The sequence below is a fragment of the Ictidomys tridecemlineatus genome, chromosome 6 (assembly GCF_052094955.1).
Source record: "Ictidomys tridecemlineatus isolate mIctTri1 chromosome 6, mIctTri1.hap1, whole genome shotgun sequence".
Lineage (NCBI taxonomy): Eukaryota > Metazoa > Chordata > Mammalia > Rodentia > Sciuridae > Ictidomys > Ictidomys tridecemlineatus.
In genome coordinates this window covers 197,760,753-197,788,137 of record NC_135482.1, presented here as the reverse complement: position 1 = coordinate 197,788,137, position 27,385 = coordinate 197,760,753, and the positions used below count along the sequence as shown (strand labels likewise).

The following is a 27,385-nucleotide window of genomic DNA, read 5'->3' as shown; positions in this document are numbered from 1 at the left end:
ATGGGGAGTGGGAGCAGGAGGAAGGTGAGTGGCTGGGACCTTGTCTGTGTCCAGCCCTTCTCCTTCCATTTATGCCCTGGTCATTCCCAGCCCTTGTCTGAGTGGGTACACAGATTGGAGTCCTCTCTCTTGTGGTTTGATTAGTCTGGAACACAAAAAAAGGTTGCCCCAAGAGGGGACAGCCCGAGGGGAATATCCCCCAGCCTCTTCTTTGCCACTGGGTTGGTCAGAACGTCCACTGATGTTGCCCATCATCAGCAGATACAGGCTGGGCTTCTGCGGCCGCTGTTAGGCCCATTCTCTTGCAGCCCTGACTTGCACAGGCCGATTGGTCCCTGCGCTGTGGGAAAGGCAGGCATTGAGAGAGCACAGCAGGGCAGAGCAAGGGGAGCAGTGTGCCTTACAGCCCCAGGAAGGCTCACCCTGCGGGTGCTGCCCTGAGAGGGGGCGGCACCAGACTCAGCGTCCTGTGGAGGAGGAGCATAGGGAAGCAGCTAAGAGCCCAAACTGGGTCCAGGTCCATATGCGAAATCCCCACCCCCACGGCTGTTGTTGGGAGTGGAGGATGGGGATTTCGCATATGGATCTTGCACATGGATTTCGCATATGGATCCGGGGATTAGGGACTGTCATAGGCAGGATAAGGAGTCCAGGTCCTGATCTCTTCAAGAGCCCTCTGGGAGGGATGCTCTGGCCTTTTGGGCCTCCCAAAGCACTGGCCAGAGGCTGTCCAGTGCGCCCATACCTCCTCTGTGAGGGAGGCTCTCCCTTTTGAACACTCCCTGCAGTATGGATGGCAGTGACCTAAGTCACCAAGTGCCCTTTCTGTTTGGGCAAAAGTTCTTCCCTCCACCTCTTTCTTCCACATTTTAACATAAACAGAGGGGCTGAGCCACTCCCCAGGGCTCTGCCTAAACCCCAGCTAAACACCTTCACCTGCAGGTTTGCTTGCCACAGAGCCTCAGGGTGCGGTCAGCAGGGCCTTCTCACCCTGTCCCCTTTCTCCCAGTTTCCAGTAACATGTCGCTCATCTGCAGCCTTAACCTGCAGGGCCAGTCCACACTTCCACCTGTGCCTATGCATGCCAATTTAGGGACTCAGTATGGGTTTTCCTGCCACACTCCTTGTGACTCTGATTCTTCACCCACAGAGCTGTTATATCCATTTTTCTTTCTCTTCCTTCCTCTCTTTCTGTTTCTCTTTCTTCCCAGGAGAGCTCATGGGACTGTGGAGTTCAGAAGGCCAATGTCTTTACAACCCACCCCTGCAGGAAGCTTGTTGACCCTGGGTTAGGTCATGTGAAGGAGAAAACTCTTCCCTAAAATGTTAGGAACAGAAACTTCCTGGAGTTTGTCTTTGGCGATGCTGGGAACGCCTGTTTCGCTTGAACTCCACACAGCACATGTGCATGGTGTGCTTACTGAGCTGGTCTGCAGGGAGGGTCAGGGCCTGGGTTTAAGATTAACAGCTCCTACTGAGAGGATCTGGAGAACATTCCAGATTAGGTTTGGGGTCTAGACGTTCATCCTGCAGACCCTGTGCTGGGAGGTGGACCCACATCCTCCTCTGCTGGGACTGGGGCACCTTTAGGGTGCAGGGCTTCCTGGGCACAGTCCTCTGCCTTGTTGACTAAGCGTGGTGGCCTGACGTGTGTGGGTGGAAAGCCAGGTGAAGAAACTCGAGTGTCTTGGTTCAGCAGGGGTGATGGCAGGAGTGTTGGCAGCCATACCTCACTCAGAGGTTTTGGAGCCTGGTGGAGGCCTATGAGCAGCTCCTGGGTGAGAGGCTCGGCCCACAGCCCCCTGTGTGTGGGGTGCCCTGGAACCCCAGGTGGGGAAGGTATTTCCTGGTCACAAGTCAGTGGGTCCAGGAGGAACTGGGCTGATTAAGGTCAGCTGTGCTTGTAAACTGTCACCTGAACCACAGCAAAAGCCTCTAGGAGTGCTTCATCTTGAAGCCCGCTGGGGAACAGAAAATGATGATCACAAGTTCAGCTTGCCTCTGCCTCATTCAGGGACGTCGTGGGACTCCACCTCTGACACAAGCACATGTTAAATGACTGTTCATTCTCAGAACAGTGGCTTCCTCTCCATGACGGCAGAGTGTCAGGGTCAGGCAGGTCCGCCCTGGCTCTGCTCCGGTCCTCCTCGTGCAGGGGGTGCCGGGAGGCTTTCTGGGGGGCTGCAGACCCTGCCACTCCTCGCTTGGAGCCCCTCCAGCCCCTCCTGCCGCAGCTTCCCCAGGTCTTCTCGGCAGGCTATCGCCCAGCTCTGCCGGGCAGGTGTGCCCTCCTTCCAGTGTCCTCTCCCCAGAGCCCATGGGAAGTTTCCCCATCTTTCAGTGTCACTCCTTCCTGCAGGGCTCCTCACCTGCAGCCTTCATGAGCAAGGAGGGGGCAATGGCGAATGGTGGATGTTTCTGGAATAAAGCCGATTGACAAACTGCAAGTTCGTCTAACAAAGGTCACTCAAATCAGAAGCTGTGCATGTGAAGCCAGTCTCTGATGCACTGCTTTTTGAAAGAGGGCGAGGGGTTGCGATGGCTCTTCTGCTGGTGGTTCTGAAATTTTTTCCCACTCCCCATTGTCGAATGGCCACTTTGTCTCCATAAATTCCCAAGAGACCCCTGTTTAGAGGGGAGCCCCTGGCAGGCGGAGTAAGCTGCAAGTTGATTGCCACGGGGTATCTCTGCAGCTCCCACGCTCGGGCTACACACTAGTGGGAGTCCTTCCGTTGGCCAGAGCACTGACTGGTGGGAAGAGAAGTTGTTTTATTTAACCAGTAACAAAAGACCTTTCTTTCTCAGACACTCCTATCTTTATTGGCAAAATAGCTCCTGGTGGGAGTTGGGGTCCGGGACTATCAGGTAGGAGCAGGAGCAGCCCCCGGGAACCTGGCCACGCCTAGACAGCTTCAGCAACTCCCACCCCACGCCGCTTCGCCTCTGCCCACCACTTAAACAGCAGCTGCATTTTTCTTTGTTATAATGAGACTCCTGGTATTTCTTGTAAAAGAAAGTTTCTGTACCACATTCTTTGGAATTTAAGCTGTGAAAATTCAGATGTGGACAGTTCTCATGTTAAAGACTGTTTTGAAGGACCATGTAGCTTCTTTAGACCTGAGCTTTTACAGCTTAGAAGTCCTGCAGCAGCCCGGGACATCCTCAGACTCCTTTCTTGGTCACTATTATGGCCTTCTCCTCTAAGAATTAGTGAATGTGTATGTTCACATACATGAACACCTGAATCGAATCCATCACTACTGGGAAACATGGAGCAGTTGTTATAAACATTGGCTTTTTCCTTTATTTCTGAAAGTTAGGGTACACTTATTATACATTTTTGCCAAATACTCAATGGTGATTAGAATTTTATTTAAAATCCTTAAGACATGAAAAATTTCCAAGTAGAGCATTTACTTAAAAACTCATGGCCGAAGTGGAATTAAGTAAGTAAACATGAAATACAGCCCTTGAGGGATGCTTTGAGTACTGCAAGTCCAGTCAGGGAATGCTCACGGCTGGCATTATGGTGTTACCGGTTACTCTGCCTTACATGTAATTTAAAATTAAAAGACTGTTGGATCACACAGAATGTGTCATTCTGAGGTGGCCTGATTAATGTACTGTCTTTATCTTTGAATTTTGTGGATCAATTTCTCTATTTTGGAAGGTTCTTAATTTTATTTGAAGGCATAAATAGTTGTTCTTGTAGTGAACTTACACTTCATAGAAAGCTCTTTGTTGTTGGCTTCAGATCAGACTTGAAATGTTTACCTGTATTTGAAATCAATGTTTCCATATGAAGAAGGAGTCGAGCTGTGTCTGCAGTACTGCTTTTGTGGGTGGCTCCACTCTCAAGGCAGCCTGTGGGCTCCTGTGACCCCTCGGGATCCACCTCCTGCCCTGCAGCCTGGAGATCCAGGCTCCACCGCAGACTTTGGCCACATCGTTACTTGCCCTGGGCTGGAGGCTGCTCCAACCCTTTGTGTACTGTCTCTCATTCAGTCCTCGCAAGTTCCCCAAGTGTCAGCAGAAGGTTGTTTTCTTGGAGTTCTGGGAAGCCAGGGTGGCTGAGCTGGGGTGTGAGCTGGGCAGAGGCCCCAGGGTTTGTGTTCTTAATCACCAGGCTCGCTGTGCCCTTCCCAGAAGTGACAGCATTCTAGAGTGAAACAGTGGGGAAGAGTTGCCCAACCTTGGTGTTCCTGTTCACAGTATCACAACTACAAATTACAGCACCGTCTTTTTAGTGCCTGGTGAACTGAAAAACTACTGCTGTACCCAGAAGTGGTGCATTAGAGGCAGCTGGGACCTCAGGGCTGCCTGTCTCATAACTACAAGGCTGGTGCATGGAAATGCCAGTTTGGTTCTTAACCTCATAGAGTGACATGCACTTCTCATGTCTGTGGTATGCTTTGTCATAGATGTGAAAGGGCCCATTACGTCATGGGAAAAAGGATGACATTTATTTTATGGAGTACCTTCTCAAGAGCTAAGGAATACTGCTGAGATTGCAGCACTTGAGTGAGCACAGAAATCAGAAAAGATACCTTGGGAACGGTAGGAAAGACACTTTCCAGTTATCCATAAGGGGCTGGGGCTGTAGCGCAGTGGTAGAGTTCCTGGCCACCACGTGTGAGGCACTGGGTTCAGTCCTCAGCACCACATAAAAAAAAAAAATAAATAAAGTAAAGGTATTGTGTCTATCTATAACTTCAACAAACAAACAAACAAATCACCCATATTACCTGTCCCATGCTTCAGGCTCCAGGTCCATCTGAATGCCAGGCTGACCCTGCAGACTCTTGTGGCAGGCCACCCAGAATGGCTGGTGAGGGGCTTTCCTCATCAACACCAGTTCATAAAGACAAGTAGGTGCCCCCCTTTCCAAATGCACAAGGAGAAAAGAAAAACAAAAACAAACTTGAGACAAGTGAAAGCGGAAACCCAGCGAACTGACATTGATAGGTTTCTAAGTTCTAAGGAGAAAGTTTATAGGTATTAAATAACATATTAAAAATGAGAGCTTGCAGCATTAAAAGAATAAAACCATTGCAGGTAAATGGATGGCCTTGGAGAAGATAGTGCTAGGTGAAGTTAGCCAATCCCAAAAAACCAAATGCCAAATGCTTTCTCTGATAGAAGGAGGCTGACTCGTAGTGGGTTAGGGAGGGGGAACATGGGAGAAACAGATGAATTCTAGACAGGGCAGAGGGGTGGGAGGGGAAGGGAGGGGGCAGGGGATTAGCAAGGGTGGTGGAATGTGTAGACATCATTATCCAGAGTACATGTATGAAGACACAAATTGGGTGTCAACCTACTTTATATGCAACCATAGATATGAAGAATTGTGGTATATATGTGTAATAAGAATTGTGATGTTAAAAAGAAAAAACAAGTACATGTATAAAGTCATGAATTGACGTGAACATACTTTATACAAAGATATGAAAAATTGTGCTCTATATGTGTAATAAGAACTGTGATGCATTCTGCTGCCATGTATTTAAAAAAATAAAATTAAAATAAAAAAAGAAGAAGAAGAAAACAAAAACGAGAGCTTGACGTAGGCCCAGCTGCTTGCTGTCAAAAAGATCAAGTTCACGAAACCCAGGAAGGTGGTGTTGGTCCTGGCCGGACGCTTCTCTGGACGCAAAGCTATCATTGTGAAGAACATTGATGATGGCACATCAGACTGTCCCTATAGCCATGCTCTGGTGGCTGGAATCGACCGCTATCCCCACAAAGTGACGGCTGCCCTGGGCAAGAAGAAAATTGCCAAAAGGTCCAAGGTGAAGTCTTTTGTGAAGGTTTATAACTACAGTCACCTCCTGCCCACAGGTGCTCTGTGGGTATCCCCTGGACAAAACTGTCATCAACAGGATGTCTTTAGAGAGCCTGCTCATAAACGTAAGGCCAGTAGGAAGACCAAGGTGAAGTTTGACGAGAGGTACAAGATGGGCAAGAACAAATGGTTCTTCCAGAGCTTCAGTTTTAGATTTTTTTTTTGTTGTTGTTCTCTATCATTAAAAACGAAATTTTAAAAGAAAAAAAAAAGGGAGAACTTGCAAGTAAACAATCTACCTTTTACACTTTAAGGAACTAGAAAAAGCAGAACAAGTTAAGCATGAAGTTAGCAGACAAAATTGGCAGACCTTTAGTTGGACCAAGAAAAAAAAGAAGACTCAAGTAAGTGTTAAGAGGAGACTTTATAGCTGATACACACAAAAGTACTAAGAATCGTAAACTCCTATAATTGAACACTAACAGATTGGCTAACCTAAAGAAATGTATAGATTCCTAGAAACACAGCGTCCCAAGACTAAATCATGAAGACAGAAAATCTGAACTGACTGACTGATGAAAGAGATTGAATCAATAATTAAAAACTTCCCAATACAGAAGAGCCCAGGCCCCAATGGCTTTGCTGGTAAATTCTAACAAATGTACAAAGAAGAATTAACATTAATCTTTCAAATGTTTCCAAACATTGAAGAGGAGGGAAACTGCCAAACTCATTTTAGGAGACCCACATTATCCTGATGCCCAAACCAGACAAATAAACCCCAACATTATTGATATTGATATTCCTGATGAACATTGATGCAAAAATTCTCAATAAAATACAGCAAAATGCCCAGCATAATAAGAACATCACTTGCCACAATCAAGTGGGCCGGACCTCTGGGATGCAGGGATGGCTCAGCATATGTACATCAGTAAGGAGATGCATCACTTCAACAGGGTGAGGGGACTGAGACCAGATGTCATCTCAGTAGGTGCAGGAAAAGCGTTTGAGAAAATTCAACATTGTTTCATGATAAGAACATTTAACATCACTGTGGCACGTGCCTGAAGTCTCAGCCACCCGGAAGGCTGAGGTTGGAGAATGGCTTCAGCCCCAAAGTTCAAGGGCAACCGGGACAAAGTAGTGAGACACCCTCTCAAATAGAACAAAAACAAACAAAAACCTCTCCACCAACTAGATATAGGAGGAACAAGTACACCACAGGGAACAACAGGCCAACACACAGCACCCAACATCTGTGGGGTGAAGAACTGACAGGTCCTCCTCAGATCAGCAACAAGATGGGTGCCCACTTGCACCGCTTCTATTCAGCATGATCCTAGAAGTCCTAGCCAGAGCAATTGGAAAAGAAAAAACAAAGGTATCCAGATTCGAAAGGAAGAAGTAAATTGCCTTCTTTTACAGATGACATGAGTTTATATACATAGAACAACTCTAAATGCTCCACCAAAGCACCGTTTAGACCTAATAACAAGTATAGCAAAGTTCCAGTATACAGAATCGTCAAACAAGAGTCATTTGCACTTCACTACATGAATACAAGCTATCTGAAAAAGGAATGGAGGGCAAAATCCCATGTATAAGTAGTACCAGAATCAAATTCCGAGGGATAAATTTAACCCAGGAGGTGGAAGATCTGTAACAAAAAACATGAAACATTGGTGGAAGAAATTGAAAAAGACATAAATAAGTGGAAAGATGTCCTGTGTTCGTGGGTTAGAAGACTAAATGTTGCTAAAATCCCTGTACTTCTGAAGTGACCTACAGATTCAGTGACCAACACAAACTCCTGAAATTCAAGTTGAAACTAAAAAACACAGAATTGTAAGGAAAAATAAAAAGGGAGACACAGAAACAAGATGCAGAGGCAGGAGAGAAAGATGGCAGAATGGCAGCGAGGCCAAGCTTTATTATACCCATAGGTTACTCTAGGTCCTTGGCATCATTAGTACACATTGTTCATTGTGTTACTAGCAGGTTACAGGCTTAGCAACATTATGCAGCTCATTCCTGTTACATACTAAGTTGCAATATGCAATGTTAGGAGCCTTATGTAGCTCTCAAGAAAGTCGATTGTATAAAGTTACTGTTATGTGGGCAGATTTAGGTTCAGTGTAACACTGGTTTTCTAACAAGATAGTCCCTATGTTCCCAGGAGCTGTGTGCCTGAGATGAAGGTCAAAGCTGATAAGACTGTGACACAGAGCTTCCTCGTGAAGGACACCCTAGAGCAGCCAGGCATCTCGTGTCTTTGCACAGAAGTTTCCTAGCAGCCAGGCATTCTGTGCCATTGCACAGAAACTTCCTACCTGGAAGAGCCACAAGCATGCCACAGTCATGAAATATATCAGAGATCTCAAGACAAGACAAAGAACCCCTACAGCTCCCCTTTCTTGTTTTTGAAGGTCTTTTGAATGAATAATATTTGTTTTTCTTTTTAATGCTGGTGGGGGCAAAAAAATAGGGTAGGCACTGACAACAGCAAACACAACGTAACAATCCCAGTTGCCGCAGTCTGTCTGGGCACAATTCAGGAGCCACTTGTCAAAAGAAATGAACTTTATTTTTAGAACACACACACCAAACCACACAGCTCCTCAGGAAAAACCTTCAGAGCCCAACTGCCACCACCTGCTTCCCACAAGCCTCTCCACCTCCCACACTCCTCCTGCTCTTGAGGCCGATTGGCTGGGTCGCATGGGTGGAGCCAAAAAAAGTCCCCCAATGAGCAGCTCCGTGGTCTGAAAGGGCGGGGAAACAGCCCAATGAGCATCACTGCAGAGGAGCCAATCAGTTGGCAGCTAGAAGTTTGTTTGGGCCGCTGTGAGCCAATCATCAGCTGGCAGCTGGAAGTTTGCTGGCAGCTGGAAGTTTGCTGGGGCCCCTTTGGCTGTGGCTCTCAATACCAGTATTAGTAAATATCCACCTATGAATAATTGTTTGATCCAGATGAAATTAGGTAACCTCTAAGTTAGCCAATCCAACAAGTCTAACCCCCCCCATCATCTTGTTGGATCCTTTTAATGATATCTTTAAGGTAGTGTAACTCCTTTGAGATAGAATTACTATTGTCACTTAAATTGAAGCAACACATATTATTGCGGGTGGACGCAATATCTTTATTTTATTTTATTTTTATGTGGTGCTGAGGATTGAACCCAGTGCATCACACATGCTAGGCGAGCGCTCTACCTCTGAGCCACAATCCCAGCCCCACTTTATGAGTTTTAGTTCCTACATTTTGACGTGTTTTTATCATATCTGACAAAGTAGTGTACATTTTATGATAGATTTTGTTACATCTTGGCAATCTTGATTAGCATTTTTGTATGCCAGCTGTTTGGTTAAAATATCAGTAACCTCCAAGTTATCAACTTGCGTCTCTATTGCCTTAGTTAAGTGATTAACAAAATTTATGAAACTTCCCCCTGAAGCTTGTCTAATTGCGTAGATGGTTTAGAGGAATCTCGAGTGTCAGGAATCCGAGGCCAAGTTTTAGACATAATTGTTCTTGGAAGAAGTTGACTTGTTGTTGTGAAGTATCCCATTGCCCTACTCCAAATGGATCATCACAGTCAACATTGACATTTCTTTGCACGTTTTCTTCAGCCTGGGCACAAGCCAAGTCAGAATATTTTTGAAAGAAAACAGTGTTTGGGGCAGGAGAAGTAACCATTCTAACTAATGTTTTTCAATCATTAGGGACCAGGACATATCCCATTCCCAACTCTTCAATCATATTTAGAGTAAAATTACTTTTTATACTACTTTCCGAAAGCTGCAACTCTCTAAAAACAGTAAAAGGTAACTGCTCAAACTTTGGTTAGGTAACAGAGTTTACGCTAACGGATGAGGCTCCTCTTCCTCCGCAGCTTGTCCTAAACACTCAATTAAGTTGGATTTGGCTGGGGGCAGGATGGCTGCCACAGCCGGCCACAGAGGCGATGGCAGTGAATTAGTAGAAGAGTGCACGCGGAGGCTCCGGAACAGGACGGACAGTGTTGCTGCGGCAGCTGTGCTGCCGCGGTAGAGCCACTGAGAATGAGTCAAGGGGACCGTACATCTGGGCACAGGAGGAAGAGAGCCACAGGTTGAGAAAGAGGCCTTACCAACAGCATCACGACAGAGAAGCCAAGCTAGTAGCGCAGGACCGGGTGCTCGTGGCTCCTCGTGAAGCCTTTCACCTATCTTCTCCCAGGCTTTCAATTTAGTAGTCCACTTTTGGGATGAAAAGGACAGTTAGAGCTTATCTGTCAGCAAGGCAGCAAGATGAGCATTATTTACAGAATGTCCAGCCGTGCTAAGTAGGAGAGAAAGCCCGTCCCGATGACGTCATTGAGCGTCAGAGATTACCCATAGCCTACTGATTAGGGATTGATACTGACCAACCGATGAAAGATGCGTGTTCAAAGCCTGTTCCAGGCGCGTATGCTACTCCCTTCCCACGTTACCTGTCAACGTCTGGAAGAGTCTCCATTAGGGTGGATTTTGTTGTCCCAAACTTTCTGTGGACTGGGAGGCCGTGTAGGGAGAGAACTCTTCTTGTGCCCCACATTGAGTGCCAGTTGTAAGGAAAAAATAAAAAGGGAGACACAGAAACAAGATGCAGAGGCAGGAGAGAAAGATGGCAGAATGGCAGCGAGGCCAAGCTTTATTATACCCATAGGTTACTCTAGGTCCTTGGCATCATTAGTACACATTGTTCATTGTGTTACTAGACAGGTTACAGACTTAGCAACATTATGCAGCTCATTCCTGTTACATACTAAGTTGCAATATGCAATGTTAGGAGCCTTGTGTAGCTCTTAAGAAAGTCGATTGTATAAAGTTACTGTTATGTGGGCAGATTTAGGTTCAGTGTTACACTGTGGTTTTCTAACAAGAAAGTCCCTATGTTCCCAGGAGCTGTGTGCCTGAGATGAAGGTCAAAGCTGATAAGACTGTAACACAGAGCTTCCTTGTGAAGGACACCTTAGAGCAGCCAGGCATCTCGCCTCTTTGCACAGAAGTTTCCCATCCACCAGGCATTCTGCGTCTTTGCACAGAAACTTCCTAGCCACCAAGTATGCCACGGTCACGAAGTTTATCAGAGATCCCTATCCCAAACACAAATCCCCTACACAGAATGGTCAAAGCAATCTAGACCAAGAAGAGTAAAGCAAGAGGCTTCATACTGCTCGATTTTAGAGTAACATGGAACTCTAAGAACCAGAACATCATGGTACCTGCGTGAAGTCAGGCACACTGATGGAATCCAGAAACAAATCCATGCATTCATGGCCAGTGGGGATTTGACCAAGGTGTCGAGAGCACACAGTAGGGAAAGGACAGCTCTTCATCCAGTGGTGTTGGGAAAGCTGGAAGCCCACGTGCAGAGGCAAGATGGCCCTTTGTAGACCATAGACACATCAACTCAAAGTGAATCAGAAACATAAGCCCTGAGCTTAAACTACTAAAACTTAAGGGCAAAGCTTCTTGATTTTGATTTGGGTAATAATTTTTTTTTTTTTTGGATGTGATTCTAAAAGAAAAAGTAGACCAATGAGATTACATCAAACCAAAAGCCTGTGTGACAAAGGAAACACTCCACAGAGCAAGGAGGCAGCTCAGGGAATGGGAGAGAGACCTGCAATCCACGTGTCTGTCAAGGGGCTGATACCCAGACCCACAGGAACATGTCGAGTAGCCTGTCCTTTCCCTAGCATTTGTCCTTGGCACTCTGCTAGGTTCCACTGGCTGCCAGTGCAGGGAGCCTAGGGACACCGTGGTCCAGCTGCTGGGAGGCAGTCACTGCGGGCCTTCCGTGGCTCCAAGGGAAGTGGTTCTACAGATGCAGTGGATGGCAACTTCCAGGGCACAGGGCAGGGAACTGGAGACTCAGACCAGGGTGTGCCAGGTTTCAGTTACGCAGGGTAAAACATTCTGGAGATCAGTGTACAACATGGTGACTGTAGCCAACAATCTGGTATTGTGTATTTGAAATTCACTAAGCAGAGAGATCTTAAATGTTCACACACACACCATAACGAAGATTTTTTAAAATTAGCTTGGTAGTAGTAATCATTTCACAGTGTGGGCATGTAGAGCAAAATATGTTGTATATCTCAAATATATGCAATTTTTATCTTTCAAATTTACCTTAAGAAAATGGGGGAGATTAGTATTCTGACAAAAATCCCTAACACTCTACTGTTTGGCCACTCCCTACCCAACCCATAATCACCTGTCATAGCCCCCCCAGGAGCTCGCCCCGTTCTTGAGCAGATGGGCCAGCCCCTTGGATCTCTGCTTCAAGGTCTGTGAATGTGCACACCAATAGTGGGGAGGGTGAAATGCAACACAACAGGTGTGTGTACACCTGCCTGGCACTTGAGTGGACTGTCGGTGAGCTCTGGGCCCTTCTGAGGGGACACTGGCTGGCAGGTGAGATACTGAGGCAGACCTGGGCTCTGCCCAGGGAACGACACCAGCACTGAGATTCTAACGGTGTGGCACTTTCTAACCTGGCTGTGTGTCCTTGAGGAAGCTTGAATGCCACCCAGGTTTGTGGGCCTGGAACTCCAGGCGGAGATCTTGGGTTCTCAAAAGTGAGGATGGTGACCCTCACATATCCCTGTGTTTGGCTAAGTAGCCCTGTCAGGACTTGCATTAGTGTTGTGTCTGAGCTGATCGGTTTCTGGATCATTTGAGGATTCATTTATTAAAGCTTGTTGACCTGCTGTTTACTTAACCAGGCACGTTTCTGTAGCAATTGCAAAAGCACATTCCAAACCTAGCCAATTTAAAACCCCATTAACTCTGCTTACTGACCACCAAGCGTCAGGGCCCCACAGTTGAGGGTGCAGCCTCTAACCCCTGGCAAATGCCACCCCCTGGCTTTCTGTGGCTAGGATACCTGGGGCTGCTCTGTACATGTTACCTGTGGAGAGGGCCAGAGGCAGGCAGCAGATTGGGGACCTGCCAGAGGGTCACCTGTTAGTTTCATCAGTTAGACCTGTTAATACTGCCCTTCCTCGTGAGTCGCTGAGCAGTGCCCCAGACTGCTTGCATCTTTGAAGTTACTACTCTAAGTGAGGTCTGTGGGTGGCAGCAGCAGGAACCCAATCAGAACAGGCATTTTAACCAGATCTCTGGGCAGGGTACACTACAGGTGGACAGAGGGCTGTGCCAGGCTCACCACAGCCCTGTGCAAATAAGCCAGTTGTTTAGAGCAGACGGGTACAGGGGTCACGCCATTCAAGTTTCTTGGTGTTCTTCATGGGTGCTAGTTGCATATGTTAAGGAGTTTTTGAATTGTGATTTCATTCATTTTATATATATACACACACACATACACACACACATACATACATATAAAAATAACAAAGTTTACTTTTGTAGCCATTTTTTTAGATGTAAAATATTTTATTTGTAAATGGTGATCTTCTAAATCTGTGTCTACAAATTCCCAAACCCATAACACTCTGTATACTTAAAAAAATTCAATTTTTGCCAACATCAGATACTATTATACATAACAGAAAACAACAAAAACCCGTTAGGACAAATACTGGTAGGATGTCAGAATTTTGTTCAATAGAGGAAAAATATTCAAGAAACATATTTTATCCAGCTATTTATCAAGAGAAAAATATATACAATGGATTTATTCTGTAAGATAAAAATACATCATGCCATTACATGACAGGTGAGGCCCGCGGCACTGGCGCGCACAGCTCAGCCCACGAGACTGTGCGCAGACGTCATCCACTATTGTAGCCATTCTTAAGTGTACAGTTCAGTGGCCTTAATGTATTCAGTGATGAACGTGTAAAGAACCTTTTCATCTTCCAAACTGAAATCCATCCCCATTAAACATTAATCCCTCCCCCCTGCCCTTTGCACCTGCTGTTCTACTCTCTATCCCAATGAATTGGACAATTTTAGGAAATTGTTTTAGAATTTTACTTTTACAATCCAGCATATACAGTGTTATTATATTAAATATGATAAACCAAGTTCTTATAGAAGACTCAATCATGAGGGATTGAGGAGTGTCCAGGTGGTCCCAGGATCCTCGGCAGGCATTTCGGATCTTACGATGTTTGTCAGTGGATATGTACTTGTAAGGATAAGGGGTGCTTTGCTAGATGTTGTAAGGGGTGCTTTATTAGTCTGGTGAGCAAGATGAGCATCCTAAATACCTGCAAAATCCTGTTTCCTTGGAATTGTTAAGAAGAGGTTGGAAGTGCTTCCCTGGGGGCAGAATTAACAGGAAAGGTTGGGTCCCTGTCACGTATTTCTCAGAGCACTTTATACGGTGGAGACGGAAGAAGGCCCTGCGATTCTGTATGGCAGAGGCTTTCAACAACTAGGACACCCGGTGAAGTGTTCCAGGTAAGAGGCTGTTCTGATGACGGTGTTTCAAGAAAACCCTTTTTAAATTTAAAGCATTTTTAATGGGGTATTTGCAGTTCAGCCGTGGCTTTGGAACAAGTTAAGACTTGCTTTAAAACAGAAATGATTTAGTTTCTTGCTTCAATAAAAAGAGACTTTAGCCAATGACTAAGTATTTACTTGATAAGCTCATTCTAAAATTAATTACCACAGAACAGCACAGTGTCTGCTGGAGGTAAAGCCGACTGGCTCATTAATAGGCTGGTATGTGAGAGTTTTTGTTTTTAAAGCTAAGTATGTTATGTAAGTGTAGTTTTGGATTTGCTTCTCTTTTCTTAATATTAGGCTGTTAAAGGACTTCTCTCTGAGTTATTTGTCTTGTTGTGGGATTAGTTTTAGTAAATTTATGCCTAAAAAGTCTGCAGTAATTTGAAAATCAAGCTCATTTTTATTATGTAACCATTTTTCTCAGAAGCCTCACCACTGAATCACAGGTCTGGGATTAGTGTGCAATTGATCATTTGAGTGATAGCGTGTGTCAGCTGGATGTGACACTTCCGATTGTCAGGTAGAAGTGACAGCAGTGACACATGCTGATTGGAGTGAAAATACACTGGCAGGAGTATTTCGGTGTAAAAATGAGTTTGTTTCCCTGGAACACTGTGCCTCTCTTCTGTAGAGGGCCTTTTTCGTTAGTTGGCAATATTTGGGGGTTTAGATTCTTTTATTTCAAAAAAGAAAACTCTCCTTGTACAGACTGGACTTGGGTGACTCTGGTTACATTTTGCTGACTGATCAGGTAGCCCAGCCCTTTGGTGCTGATTCTCCTTTCGTTAGCAGAGGGAACCCTTGGGCTTCCTCCAGGAGAGAGCAGCTCTCCTCTTTGTCAACAAGAACAGCCCTGTCTCCTGCCCTTCAGTGGCCACAGACTGTAGAGAACAAAATTGGAACAGTAAGTGTGGATGATTAGGAGATTCCTGGGTCTGAATTATTAGCCTATTTAAAAATGTTCCACTAATCACTTCCTTGCTTGATTTGTCTTGAAGGTTAAGTTCTTTCTTCTGGCTGAGAATCGTCACCGTCTTGGGGGTGAGTTTCTCCTTTTATGCTTCTTGCTGCTCAGCTGCCAACCCTGGCTTTTGGTCCTTTCCCGGTGCGGGATTCATCAAGTTTTTCTTACATGGTGACATGGCTGTCATGGGGCTGCTTGCTAGCCAGGGGCGGTGGAAAGGGCTGGGGATCTTCACCCGTGGGCTGGGTCGTTCCTGCCTGGGGTTGATGAGGCTGCACCTGCACCCACAGGGACAGTCTCTGAGAACAGTGGGCAGGTCGGCACGCTGCTGCTCTCCCCCTGGAGGAAGCTGGAGTGGGAGCTGCTGCCAGGAGAAGCTGCAGGCCCCTTGGTGCGGCTTAGCCCCCAGCTCTGCTCAGCCCACTGCTGTTTCTTTAGATTGAAGTCCTGGCTTTCTTCTTCTAGCCCCCTTTTCCCTGGCTCATCACAGAGTGGGACCTGAGGTGACAGTGTGAGTGGTGGCCAAGAGCAGGGACCCTGGTCTCTGAGGGCTGACCGCCTTTCCCCTTTGCTGTCCATGTGACTGTGGTTCCTATCTCTGTGCACCGTGTGACCGTGGCGGTGTATGCCTGTGTTAGCTTCTCTCCAGGGCGGGTCGCTCCTGATGCCCCACAGGATCCTGGAGCGGCTGGGTGTAGAGAGGTGTTCACTGTGACTGACACTCCCTGCACTCACTGTAAGAACTGGAAGACCGTACATCTAGAATAGGAACCTGACACGTCCCTTGTGCTTGCTGAGGGTGTGGCTCTTTACGCCTGAGTGTCCCTGGGCCACCTGAGCTCTTTGTCCACTGTGAGCTGCTGGCTCCTCAAGTCTGTGGCAGCTCCCCGCTCAGTGCAGCTGTTCCCCTCCGTCTGCTGGGTTAGTGCTGGTCTTTCTTGAATGCCCTTTTCTCTGGTTACCACCTCTTCCTTCTGGATTTCTCAAGGAGGACAGAGCTGGCCTTGGGTGATAGTTCCTCACTGTGTAAATAGATTAGAGAGCGAAGGTCACTCCTGATGGGGTTGAGTTACCAACCGTGAATTGAGGCAGTGTCGGCCATCGCTGCCCTGGGGAGACTTCCTGATCTCCACTTGCACTCAGGAAGCGGGCGGCTCGGCCAGCTTTGGCCGGGGAGAGCGCACGTGAGTTTGATTACACAAGTTCAGGGTCATCTGAGCCGTCCTTATCTACTTCTGCTCTGCTGTGGTTTGCTGAAGTTCATGACCGTCTGGCTGTGCCTCCTGCTTTCTGAGGGAAGCAGAACTCCCTGGCCCCTGGAGCCCTGCACATCACTGGTTGGGGGAAGGGGAGTCTTGATTTCCGTTCAGTTTCTGGTCCCCACTGGGGAGGTGGGGGCTGAGGGTCTGCAGCTTGGGCTGTGCCATGGGGCTGGCGTTGCCTGGGTGACAAAGATGAGCAGCAGGGGTGGCTCACCAAGGCCCAGCCTCTTGCAGTCTGGAGGCTGGACGTCTGAGGCCCAGGTGCCGGCAGACCCCACTCCTCGGAGGCTCCGTTCCGCTCCTTTCTCCCCTCTGCTGTGGGTGCTCACGGTCCTGGCTGGTGGGTCGTCACTTTGATCTGCCTCTGTTTTAGGTGGCTTCTCCTGCACTCACCCCATCCTCTCCTGTATGTCCGTCCCCATTATCTGCACTCCTCATAGGGACACCATCACATTCCGTTAAGGACCCCATTTCCAACTAAGGCCACATTCACAGGTGTGGGGATTAGGACTTGAATGGACCTTTTCTGGGGGTACAGTCCACCCCGTAACAGCGGGCACATAATAAACATCTCATTTTTGAACACGAGGTGGTGCTTCCCGGCATGCTGGCCCACCTTCAAGGGGAGAAGTGGAAGCCAGGTCTGTGTGGGACGACTGAGCAGCCCCTGTGTCCTGGGTGCTGCTTCCCTGCCGGGGGTTAAGGGCGAGGTGCAGTGATGCTGGGAGGCCCTCACTAAGGCCGGACTGTATCTGGCCATCCACCAAAGAGCCAGCTGCCTCAGGTGGTTTGTGGCAGGCCCTGGGCTGTGAGGTGCTGGGGCAGGCAGAAGGTGGGAAGTAGAGCCCAGAGCTGGGCCTCGGCCTGTAGGTGAGACCAGGGAGAAGATGGGGGCTTCCCAGGAGTGGTGAGGATCAGTGACCGAGGCACAAGGAGCTTTGGCCCCACCAGGTATAGGTTATCCGCTGCCATAGCTTCATGGCTCCATCACGCCCGTCACAAACGGTTCTTGAGCGTCCACATATCTTGAGGATTATGCTTGATGCCCAGAGTGGACATGCTGCCTGTGGCTCTTGCCTCAGAGAACTTGCTCACATGGACATTGCCTACGTGCAGCCACTGACCACGTGTGACTGGAACACTGGGGACATGACCTTATCCAGTGGGGGCGTGGTCCTCACATGAGATGTACACCTGACTTAGCAATGTTAGTACCAAAAAGGCCAACTTGGTAGTTTTATTTATTTATTCTGTAGTGCTAGGCAAGTGCTCTGACACCACACCCCATTCCCAGCCCTATCTCTGGAGTTGTATGTGGACCAGATAGTAAAGTAGCAGTATTTTGGCTGTGTTGAATAAAAAGTAGTGGAATTAATGTCACCTATTAGATTCTAAAATGTGCTATCAGAGAGCATTAAATTACAGGTGGGGCCTATTTTATATATTTTTTGGATGTGCTGGTCAGCCAGCGATGAACAAGAGGAACCAGAGGAACCATTTCATGCACATTGTCACATTGTCACATGTCAAAATGCTGGAGGTTTTTTTTTTTTTTTTTTTTTTTTTTTTTTAAGTACTGGGGATTGAACCCAAGGTGCTGTACCACTGAGCTACACCCCCAGCCCAGTCCTTTTTTTATTTTATTTTTTAGACAGGGGCTCACTAGGTTTCCCAGGCTGACCTGGAACTTGAGATCCTCCTGCCTTTGCCTTCGAGTCACTGGGATGGCAGGCGTGTGCCACCGCACCTGGCAGGTTAGACGTGTCTGTAACAGTGAAGGGACCAGGAGGGACAGCGCTGGTGCGCTTTGTGCAGCCTCAGCCTGCCACTTCCCGTGGGCAAGCGGGCCACTGAGCAGCCCCGTGCAGGAAGAGCGAGCCAGAGTGGATGCTGCCAGGGAGCTGGGAGCAGGCTGGGTCCTGGAGGGGGCCTGGGGAGAGCCCAGCATTTTGGCGAGGTCATGGCCACATGGAGGGGTGGCTGCAGAGGGTGGTTCTGGGGCATGGAAGACTGGGCTGGAGGGGCAGTGGTGGGGCACACACCAGGCCAGAGGTGCTGCCCTTGGCCTCCAGGCAGGTCGCGGTGGTGAGGAAGGCGAACACGTAGAAGTTTGAGGAAGAGTTGATTCCCAGTCCTGGGACTGATTGGCCACGAGGAAGTGGGTCACCCCCTTGGCTCTTGTCCTGGTCTGGGGTGGGACTCGGGGTTGGATGCTGAGGGTGAGCACAGATTCACCTGGAAAGGACTGTCGGGGTGAGGAGGAGGCCAGGGGGCCTGGGGCCTCTGAGCCAGTTCTGAGTGCAGACGGTGGGGAGAGGCTGGTTTTGATGGCTGATGGCCTGATGGTTGGTGCTGGCTGGGTGTGCTGTGGGAGCCGACAGGTGAGTCACACTGAGTCAGGGCTGGGGTGGCAGGAGAATCACCTGCCTGGCGGTGGTTCTCACCTGATCCTGTGCCTTATGCCTGGGGAGTTGTGGGCTGTTGTCCAGCACTGTCCCCAGGGGTTCAGATCACCTGCCTGCCTGCAGCTGTGCATCTGTTTCAGAGGCCCTGGGTGTGCTGATGTCCGCCACCTGGGTGGCGACTGCTGGCTTTGGAGGCCAGTGCTCCTGTTGCAGAGGGCCTAGAAGGTGTCAGATTCCTGCAGATGCTGTGAGGAATTCCTCAGCTCCGAGGCCAAAGTCCCAGCCAGGTGTCAGCTGAAGGCTCTAGGGCAGGAGGGGTGTCCCAGGCCATTCCCACAGCCTTCAGGGGCTCCTCGGCTGGCCTGGCCACTTCAGTCTGTGCTCCAGGGTATGTCTTTTCTCAGGACACACGTCATTGGATTTAGCGCTCACCGCGAGGTTCAGAAAGTGCTCCTCTGGATTCTAACTTTAATTGCCTCTATAAGGACAGCTTTTCCAAATCGGATCCATTCCCAAGTTCTGTGGACACATCTTTTGGGATTGTTAGGCAGCCTGTGCAGAAAGGTTGAAGGCTATGAGAATTTCCTCCAATGGGAAACAAATATTAGGAATAAAAAAGAATAAGAGAAGGTCACTTCAAAACCAGGAAGAACTCGAAATTTAAACTCCTCGCTGCCTTCTCTGCCCCCCATGAGAGACGCCCCTGCGCTCCCCAAGAGCCACCCCTTTCCTGGCACTGGAAGCCTGTCCCGGCGGCCTCGAGCCTGGAAGGAACATCCGGTCTGCAGGTCACCTTGCCCTGAAGCCCACAGCTGGCCAGGGAGCTTGCAGCAGGGGATGTCCGTCATGGGACCTGCGTTTGGAAAGAACCGGCCGTCGGCCTGGACGGCGGGGCTGAAAGGCGCCCTCGATGGAGAAGTGGCCAGCTGGGGTCAGAGCGATACTTTCGGTTTTCTAAAAAGCCCCTACTTTGCTGTTCCTCCTCCCCTTGGACACATGACCAGGGTGGTACACTGGACTATCCATGTCCTTGTCCTAGGGAAGGACCCATGGGCCCTAGGCTGTCCTGGATACCATGCCTGTCTCTGTGGAGGGAACGGGGCCTCAGAGGGCTGCCTCCGTGGTGGAGCAGGGGGCCTGTCCTAAGAAACGAACAGGTCACTCCAAGAGTGTGGGTCAGGCCGGCTTCACCAGACAGACCGACCAGTGGGGTGTGTGACCACGGGCAGGACTTTGTTCTGTCTGGGCCGAGTTCTTCTCCTGGAGCCTCACCTGCACCCAGGGCCTGCAGTGGGCTGGATGTGGCCACCGTGTTCTGGAGGTCCGAGCTTTCCGCAGAGTCCCAGTGTGCTAGTCCCCTCTACAAAATGCCATCACAGCAACATCCAGGCACCACCGGACCAAACCACTGGCCCCGCGGCCTGTCGTGGGTGTCCAAGGTGGCCGGCTGGCCGTTCCTCTAGAGTGCTCAGACTCTGGGGAGTCCCCCAGAAAGGCCCTCACCCCCCTGGCCTCACTCTCCTCCCCCTGGGGGCAGTGGCTGTGCCCCACAAGGGCCCAGGAAGCCTGAGGGAAGGTGTCACCCTTTCTTCCTGTGACACTAAGAGCCTTAACCATGTCTTCTTGGCCAGTGTTCCTGGGGGTGTGGCTCCCTTGGACCGTTCCTGTCAGGCGGTTGGAGCACAGCTGCCGTGGGACGGGGTACCCTCACCCGTGGACGTGTGGACGTGGGGCCCGGGCTGTGAACATCCGTCGTAGCTCATCAGACCCTGAGATGGAACCACGGGAACCTTCCTGGCAGCATCTGTGGATGGAAACTGAGAACTTTGGGGACGGGTTTTGTTTAAAAATATCCCCTCAGGGCCGCAAGCCCTCCTGCTCTTTGCCGCGGCCCTGGCTCTGGTGTTTGTGTTTTGTCCCCTCTCTGGGTGTGTGCATCTGTGTGTCACCTTCTTTTCATTGCCCGTGATGGCTTTGTGAGTGTCCTGCCAGTGGGCCATGGATTGAGACTGGGAGAAAGCGGTTCTGGGTTCTTTTCCTCCTGTGTTTGCGACTACGTGGCAGGTCAGATGTCAGCTGAACCACAGCAGTGCATGTCCCGGTCCCCTTTCACTAGTTGTCTATTTATCTGGGGTGCTGGGATGTGACCCAGGCCTCACGGTGTTTGGCAGGGCCTCTGCCATGTGAGCCCCCCAGCCCTGTAGCTGCCTTTCACTTCTGCTTTTAGAAGGGAAGCTGGAGACTCCTGTTCTGGGGTCAGCCAGCTGGGGAGCCCTGAGCCCTCTCCATGTGGGGTCTGAGCACCAGTGTTTTGATGGCTCACCCACCCTATGTTTAGGACGTGTGGTGCGGTGGAGTGATTCTGGCCATATCCACATGTCAGTGGTTCTAGACCTTTTAGACAGAAATCGCAGATGGCTGGTGAGACTGGCTGCTTTGGGGAGGCTGGGCAGTAAAGCAGGAAGCCGTCGGGCCGTGTCAGTTCTCCCACGGCGACTGGGGTTGCTGAGGCTGTGACTCCCGTTATCCTCATCTGTGTCTGGACCATTTTTCAACCTCCAGGACCAAGACCAGGACCAGGACCAGGGAGAAGGTCATCCTCTGAGAATAAGAAAAATGCAGGGCCCCGTTGGCTGCAAACGTGGAGACCTGGAGACTCCACTGGAGACCATTTGTACTGATGGGGAGACCACAGGCGGGGAGTCTGTCTGGGTCTGGGAGGAATCTAACTCAGTTTATTAAGCAAACTCTCAAACAGGGCTTAGCGCATGCCAGGCATGGTCCTAAGCAGTCTGCCCGTGTGACTTGATTCAATTTCTCTGCCAATTTTGGCAGGTGCTCTGGGGAAACGGAGGCTCCTAATGGCTTTGTGTCTTGCCCAGGCTCACACTGTGGGGACTGACTCTAGACTTCTCTGGAATCTGTCTTTTGTACACCCTGCCAGCGCCACCCCCAGGGTGGCTCTTTGCCTGCATTTTGGAACTTCCAGGTAGATGGCCACTCACCATTAATGCCCATGTTCCTGGCAGAATGCCCATAGGGGACAGGGGACAGGGACAGGCTTTTCTCCTGCCAGAATGTGCCACTTCAAGACCCCGTTGCCTCTCTCCTGTTGCGAGGGAGGTTGGACCCAACCCAACTCCCCGGGTTGTCTGGAGCAGTGTTCCTGTCTGGGCTCCATTCCTCCTGCCTGCTCTGTCCTGTGCCTGGGTTTCTCCCTGGGTGAAGTCAGGGAAGGGGAAGGCCCACTTCGTGGTGCTGGGGAAACTGTAACAAACCTGGAGGACCCGCCACTGACCACACGTAGCTCTGTCACTAACCAGGAATCTCCTATACCTGGTTTAGGGAAGTGATTGTGGGGTCGAGCAGTTCCTTCCCCATCAGAATGACAAAGCTGGTGTTCTGGTTCCCGGTTCCCTCCCGGGCCAGACAGACTTCATCACACACACTGAATGGAATTCACACAACTGCAGTGTGAGATCTGAGAATCTGAAAAACCGAGCTTGGCCTGGGTAGCCCAGTGGACCCCTATGCTGGCCCCTTTGCAGCTGCTCTGGACTCCCTGGTGAGCTTCCAGTCAGTTCTGCTGCAGATCTGGAGTCTTTCCAGCAGCATGCTTGAGCAGGAACCGGAGCACTGTTACAGATCCCAGTTTTCCTTTCCCCGGGGACGAGCAACATAACAAGCCTGAGTTGGTGACGTGGGGCTGAACGGACCATTCTGGAAGTGTTTCCTGAACAAGTTGAACTTGGGGCAGTCATGGGCTGAAGCTTCCATTGGGGCCCCGTGGGCAGTGGCTGGGCCACTCTTGCCAGCCTGGCTCCGCTGACCTGGCTCCTCAGCTCTGACCCTCTGCTGTGTTGGCTGAACTTGAACCAACTTGAGACTTTTCTGTTGTGTTCTGGCCCAGGAGACAGTTTAGTTCCCAGGGAAGCTCAAGTGAAAGAAACTACTGGGATTCCGGGAGCTTCAGCTTGAGAATGGATATTTAAGAGGGCAAGGGTGAGATGATCTGTTATAAGGGGAGGACTCACAAACTGCCCAGGGCAAGCTTGTCCTTGCAGACAGGAAGTCAGTGTCCAGAGAGGTGGAGGGGCCGTTCACAGCAGGCGAGCAGCTGGTGCCTGGCTTTCTAGCTCAGCTTGCATTCACAAACCACTGGGAAACTTATTGGGAGGCTTGGCTTCAAATGCACTGCCTATTTGGCAAAGCTGATGTGACAGTTCAGGTCTTGGTGACTTACCAATTTATCTTCATTGCTTTTCATGCTTGAAATAGCAACCAGGGTTCCCGCTGACATTCACTTAGCTGTAAGTTCAGCACCTGTGCTCTCGTAGACCAGCCTGTCCTGTTGTAGACTTGCCTCACGTTGCCAGAATGAGCTAGCTTAGGACACCCGAGAGCAGCCCGGGAATTCCCTTAGCAACCCTAAAGGCTACAGATTACATCTAAAACAGTATTTAAGAATTTCAGGCATGGAAACTACTTGTAAATTATAAATTTACAAGCTTGGCCTGTAAATTCTTTAGCTTGGTAACTGCATTTAGTTTGCTCATACTGGTGAGAGGAGTGGTCAACATATTATGTGGATTGAGTGGCAGCCCCTATATTTGCCCCCTGCTGGCTGGCATTTGGGATTTCTGTTTTTTCTGTAGTTGCTCCGATGATTTTTTGGAACAGTTATTTCATTTTTTTACTGTTTTTTAAAAAGGCGAGTGGAAAACTATTTTAGGCACACGTATTAACAGAGTTCTCTTTTTGTCCCGAATGAACTATGTAACAGAGACTTGAAAAAAATTCTTCCAGGGTCAGTGGAAGAATGTCCCTGTTCCTTAGTTGCTCTTGTGGAATCTGGTGGTAGGAGCTGAGGACATTTTTCACAGTTGGAAACCTCATGAACCTGGTTGCTGTCTACAGGATCAGGGTGTCTGAAATAATTCATGGCTTGTGGCAACCATGGGGAAGCCTTTCACTTCTTTCGGTTTATTAATTACTTACTAGGGATTGAACCCAGGGGTGCTTTACCATTGAGCCATGTCCCCAGCTTTTTTAATTGAGACAGGGTCTCACTGTTCTGAGTGCCTCACTAAGTTGCTGAGGCTGGCCTCAAACTTGGATCCTCCTGCCTCTGCCCTCTGGGTTGCTAGGCTTGAGGGCATGTGCCACAGCACCCGTGCTCTCCTTTTCTAAATGTCTGCAGTTGCCAGTTTCTGTAGGGTCTTGGTCATTGTCTTCCATCGTGGGGAACAGATAGGACAGCCTGCTGTTTCTGCCTGGTGGTGTCCAACATAACGTGACTTGAAGCCTGGGAGGAACTGCCCGTCCACACTGATCTGGGAGGTAGCTCAGGGAAGGAACATTGCTCTTTGGGTACTGGATTCCAGAGAGCTCACTGCTTGCCTCCGGTGGTTCTGTGCCACAAACTACACAACTCTGCCCAAGATGGCTCTTCCCAAAGAGGGAGGCAGCCTGGGACCCTGAGAGACGCCACGTTTTGGCTGTAGGACCTGCCTAAGGGTACACACCTCCAGCTCCTGCCAAACCAGCCAGGCTCCTCGTCTAGCTCGCCTCTCCCCAGGTCACTCGGAGAGCGGGGAGTGGAGGGGAGGGCATGTTCGTTTGTGTTTCGCTGTTAACCTGATCAATAGTGAGGCCCAGCAGCAGGTCCAGTGGCTGCTGTGACTTTGGAGTGGTGATGACCATGACTTTGGGGAGGTGTCTGCAGCAGCCATCGTGAGCCTGGAAGCATGGTCGCTCCCATGGGTGAGAAGTGAGCCTCATGACCTCTTCTGCAGTTCACTGCCCGTGTTCATAGAAGGACATGCACATCATGTATGGTGGCTTCCTAAGAGCCTGTCCCCGTGTGCAGCGAATGTGCCAAGGTCCCAGGGACACCCCAGTGAGCTGTGGGTGGCACGGCTCTACCTGCTGGGGCCTCCCCTGTGTGTGTTGTGAGTGTGAACCTGTCCCAGGGAGGCCTGTTTGGACTCGGGTTTGCTCCTGCCTTGAAGAGTGTCCTTCAAACTGTCCTCCACAAGGTCATGCTGTAGGCAGAGGTAACAGAATTTTCTTAGCAACAGACTTGCTTGGTGCCACTTTAGAACCTGGCACAGACTGTGATAGCAAGAACTGAGATCATGCAGGTAGCATTGCTTAAACAGCTTCTTTTAGAATTCCAGAGGCCTGGGCTGCTGGGTCAGCTTCAGTGGGAAGCTTGAGCCCTAGTCAGTTACCTGCTTTCCTGGGCTGGCTTCTACCTGGACATGGGGTCCTGGTTGGTCACCTCCTTCTGGCCATTGATGCCTCAGTCCCAGTTCCAGCCACGTCTGGAGGCCGGTTCCTTTGGGGGCAGGGTGGGGGAGCTCTGTGCAGTGTGGCAGGGTGTTATGTCCTGAGATGAGCAATAACCCTCTGTCTTCCCCTGTCTTCCCACCAGGGCGAGAGCAGTTCCACGGCCTGGGCTCAATGTACTGCCGGGGAGCAGCCGCTGTCATCCTCACCTACGACGTAAACCACCTGCAGAGCCTGGTGGAGCTGGAGGACAGGTTCCTGGGCCTGACGGACACGGCCAGCAAAGACTGCCTATTTGCCATCGTGGGGAACAAAGTGGACCTCACTGAGGAGGGGGCCGCAGAGAGTGGGGAAAAGGAGGGGCATGACCCCAGCAAGGCTGGGGGAGGCTGTGCTTCCCCCAGGGTGCCCAAGCAGGTGCAGCTGGAGGATGCGATGGCCCTTTATAAAAAGATCCTCAAGTACAAGATGCTGGATGAGAAGGACGTGCCGGCTGCTGAGCAGATGTGCTTCGAGACCAGCGCCAAGACGGGGTACAACGTGGACCTCCTGTTTGAAACCCTGTTTGACATGGTGGTGCCAATGATCTTACAGCAGAGGGCTGAGGGGCCGCCGCAGACTGTGGATATAACCAGCAGTAAACCCACCAAACGGACCAGATCCGGGTGCTGTGCCTGACCTGCAGAAGGCCTTCCTGACCCTTGGTCTGTGCCTGTGGGAAGCCAGCTGGGGTCAGAAAAGAGCACAAGAAATCAGGGAGTCTCTGTATAGTGCAGTACACGAGGAGTGCTACTAGTCACTGATGAAGATCAGTGTGCACAGGCGCCTCAGTGGGCCAGGAGGTGGGGACAGGAACACGCCACAGAAACTGCAGGGCCAGGACATGGATGCTGCCTCTCCCGCTACCTCTGCGTCCCAGGTCACACCTGCGGTTGGCTCCCGTCCTCAGGTCTGTCCCCTGCCTGAGACCTGCCCTGCACCCTCTGTGGCCACCATGCTGTGCAGCTTTATGCTTGCTGCTGTTCTGGAACTTTCACTGTGATTTCCTTGTAGTCCTCCCCTTTGGTACTTGTACTTTGACACATTGTGATAATGATTCTCCACATTTAATTTATACGAAATCAGGAATGCCTATTTTATATTGGTTGAAACACTGTGCGCTACACATTTTATTAAAGATGATTTTGGGGAAACTCGTGTGGAGACTGGACTGATTTGGACTTTATGTGAGCCCCAGGGGCTGCTTGCTGGGGAAACTGCTGGTGAGCCTGGCCGGCTTCTGTGTCTTTAAAGCCACATCAAATCCATGCAGGTTCCAGAATATGTAGACTGGCCCATTGCTGAGCTGAGTCCAGTCCATGGCCTGAAAATCCACAAGGGCAGTCCCGCTGTCGGTCTGGTCCTGCTCAGGTCTGTTGGGGCCTCGTGTTCCCAATTGCCACAGAACCCCGCTTGCAGTTCTGCTGTGGATGGTGGTGGATACTCTTGATCTAGAAGCTTCTAGACAGAGGAGTCATAGAAGGCAATTTCTGCTTTCTTAGGAACATTTTTAGTGTGTATGTGGGGTACCGAGGATTGAACTCAGGGGCCCTAGACCACTGAGCACATCCCCAGCCCTAATTTGTATTTTATTTAGAGACAGGGTCTCACTGAGTTGCTTAGTACCTCGCAGTTGCTGAGTCTGGCTCTGAACTTGTGATCCTCCTGCCTCTGCCTCCCAAGCCTGGGATTCCAGGTGTGCGCCATCGCGCTCAGGCCTTTCTTAGGAATTCAATTGAGAGTCAGTAGGCTGGACAAGGAGGCAGAGTGGGGTGGAAGCCAGTGGGGGTAACAGGGTGCGCGGGCGGGCAGTGGTTCTGCTTTCTGTGGGGCGTGTTTGCTAATTTTGTTGAAGGCCTGTGGTCTGGTTGCTGGGTTGCTGCAGGCCTGGTTCACCTGCACCTGTGAAGTGAGTGTGCTCGGGTGTGTGGTGAAGCCTGGCATTGAGGCAGTACCAGGCAGTCCTGCATGTGTGCTGAGACCCCTGCTGAGCCTCACCTGTGCAAAGGATCCCCCGGGGTCCAGACTTGTTTTACAACAGCGCATCGGAAACTGAATGTGAGACAGTTTGGTTGCTTTTCGTTGATTTGTGGGAATTTGCCTTTGTAGGGGCAGAAGTTGTATTTATTTTCCAAGATGTGCATCTGCTGTGATAATCTAGGAAACACGCCACCCAGAGAGACCCTGGGCTCTT

At 49.9% G+C, this 27,385-nt stretch overlaps 2 protein-coding genes across 2 annotated transcripts in view; both read left to right on the top strand.

The window, feature by feature from the left end:
- LOC101976209 (large ribosomal subunit protein eL27) lies at window positions 1-25,508 on the top strand. The gene is made up of 5 exons (XM_078052443.1): window positions 1-24; window positions 5,574-14,182; window positions 15,020-15,134; window positions 15,229-15,271; window positions 25,298-25,508. Exons 1-2 carry the CDS (start codon window positions 1-3, stop codon window positions 6,039-6,041), a joined length of 492 nt encoding a protein of 163 aa, XP_077908569.1. The 3' UTR covers window positions 6,042-14,182; window positions 15,020-15,134; window positions 15,229-15,271; window positions 25,298-25,508.
- Window positions 1-26,345, top strand: part of Rab20 (RAB20, member RAS oncogene family) — a 29,571-nt gene extending 3,226 nt beyond the window's left edge. The window contains exon 2 of the mRNA XM_005316987.5: window positions 25,298-26,345. Within this exon, the coding sequence (XP_005317044.1) occupies window positions 25,298-25,830 (533 nt within the window). The 3' untranslated portion in view covers window positions 25,831-26,345. The remainder of the gene's footprint in view (window positions 1-25,297) is intronic.
- The last annotated feature ends 1,040 nt before the right edge of the window (window positions 26,346-27,385 follow it).